At 42.2% G+C, this 2,019-nt stretch overlaps 1 protein-coding gene across 1 annotated transcript in view; it reads left to right on the top strand.

The window, feature by feature from the left end:
* Window positions 1–2,019, top strand: part of nfxl1 (nuclear transcription factor, X-box binding-like 1) — a gene marked incomplete in the record, with an annotated part of 26,259 nt that overhangs the window by 14,120 nt on the left and 10,120 nt on the right. The window contains 1 exon segment of the mRNA XM_042216095.1: window positions 2,013–2,019. Coding sequence (XP_042072029.1) covers window positions 2,013–2,019 — 7 coding nt within the window.

The following is a 2,019-nucleotide window of genomic DNA, read 5'->3' as shown; positions in this document are numbered from 1 at the left end:
CAGAGTCACGTTTTCTAAAAATGTGCCAGAAAGCGATCGTGTGATGTGACCAAGCGGCCGTGAATGGTGGGAGTCGATTGAGTTGAAAGAAGCGAAGTGAAAAAGCTGTTTTCACCATCACACAGCGTTTACACGAACTGACCGAGGTGACGTGAGGTCGGCGCGTAATGAGCCAAAGTAAACGATCGTTTAAAAAAGTGATTGAAGTCGGTAAAAACAAAACACACATGTTTGAAATTAAGTAGAATAAATGGAGTTTGGAGAATATATGGTGAGTGGATGGTCTTTAGTATCTTTGTTCACAGTAGTGACAGGATGTGAGCCGCTAACCGGAATACAGTTAATGAACGGAGCAGAAGCTGAGGCAGCTGGGAAATGTACAAATAACAAGGATGCTCGCAAAAGAAAGGACAGAATAGATGAAGTTTGAAGTGAAAGTAAAAGCATGAGCAGCTGGAAAGTGGGTGATTTTAAATTGATGGGTGATGATATGTGGTTTTACAATGTGGAAAAAGTATCAGATAAACTAAGTGATGCTGTGGACCAACTGGAAAATATGGAAGTAAATGGGAAGAATGGGAGCGAAAGGACTTTATGTGAGAGAAGTGATGGACTGTGATGTAAAACTGACGAGGCAAGTGTAGATATGGAGGTGAATTAGATGCATGGAAGTCGATGGATAATGTGCAAAGATGTGATAAAAGTTCATTAAAATGTGGAAAGAACAGCATCGGAGCAACTCGGCAAACAAAGCAGCATCAACACTTTGTCTTCATCTGCGCCTGACGGAAAAACAGGAAGCAAACAAAGTTAGATAATCAACCAACAGCCGAGCACATTTCAACCCAACCCCCCGTGATGTTCTGTAAACATTATAAAAGAAAATAAATGCAGTAAAGTCCATTCTGACTTCAGCGCACATTCAAATAAAACAATTCAGCCATTAAAATACTAATTGAACGAAGTCAAAATAAGATGACGTATATAAAAAGCCAAACTCAATTTAATTAAGTCAATGATTTTATTTATTTTTGTTTTCCTCCATCACGTCTCTCATCATCCCTCGACCTCCAGCTGCTCCAGCTTCTGACCTTTTCCAAGGTCACTGTCAATCTCTTCGTCCACTGGAAAATATGGAAATAAATCAGCTGAATGGAAGTGAATGGATGCCTGCAACGGGTGGATACGTTTAAGGTTAGAGAGAGTAAAACCATATCCAAGTTGTTTGTTTAAACAGATACACCTTTTCTTATTATCATTATTATTATTTTTTAAATCTAATGAAAAATATTCTAAATATTGTAGTGAATTGGCACCAACACGTCGTCCCAACAAAAGAGAACAGCTGAGATGTTAGAGACTGTCAGCTGCAGGGAGATGTTGGAGATGATCAGCTGCAGGGAGATGTTGAGATGATCAGCTGCAGGGAGATGTTGGAGATGATCAGCTGCAGGGAGATGTTGGAGATGATCAGCTGCAGGGAGATGTTGGAGATGATCAGCTGCAGGGAGATGTTGGAGATGATCAGCTGCAGGGAGATGTTGGAGATGATCAGCTGCAGGGAGATGTTGGAGATGATCAGCTGCAGGGAGATGTTGGAGATGATCAGCTGCAGGGAGATGTTGGAGATGATCAGCTGCAGGGAGATGTTGGAGATGATCAGCTGCAGGGAGATGTTGGAGATGATCAGCTGCAGGGAGATGTTAGAGATGATCAGCTGCAGGGAGATGTTGGAGACGATCAGGTTGTTTTGCAGCAGGTCAGTGACATGAGTGGGTACGAGAAGAGCATCTTATAGAGGCAGAGCGTCACCGATCGGAGGAAATAAACTGCATCTACAAATTGTGGAAGAATTTCATAAAACTGCACAGACTTTGAGTATCTGATCGTCTGCAAACGAGCGAACGCTGAGTTTGAGTGGTTGCAGTAAACATTTGAAGCCTAACGAGGACACTCGTGTGAATAGTGAGTGGAGGTGAGCGGTGCAGTGAGTCTTTGTTTTTGTCTTTCAGGGCCTGT

The sequence above is a fragment of the Haplochromis burtoni genome, unplaced genomic scaffold, assembly GCF_018398535.1.
Source record: "Haplochromis burtoni strain Fernald_Lab_line unplaced genomic scaffold, NCSU_Asbu1 Contig_921, whole genome shotgun sequence".
Classification (NCBI taxonomy): domain Eukaryota; kingdom Metazoa; phylum Chordata; class Actinopteri; order Cichliformes; family Cichlidae; genus Haplochromis; species Haplochromis burtoni.
Note: the sequence above shows the minus strand (reverse complement) of the source record. Positions and strands in the feature narration are given on the sequence as shown.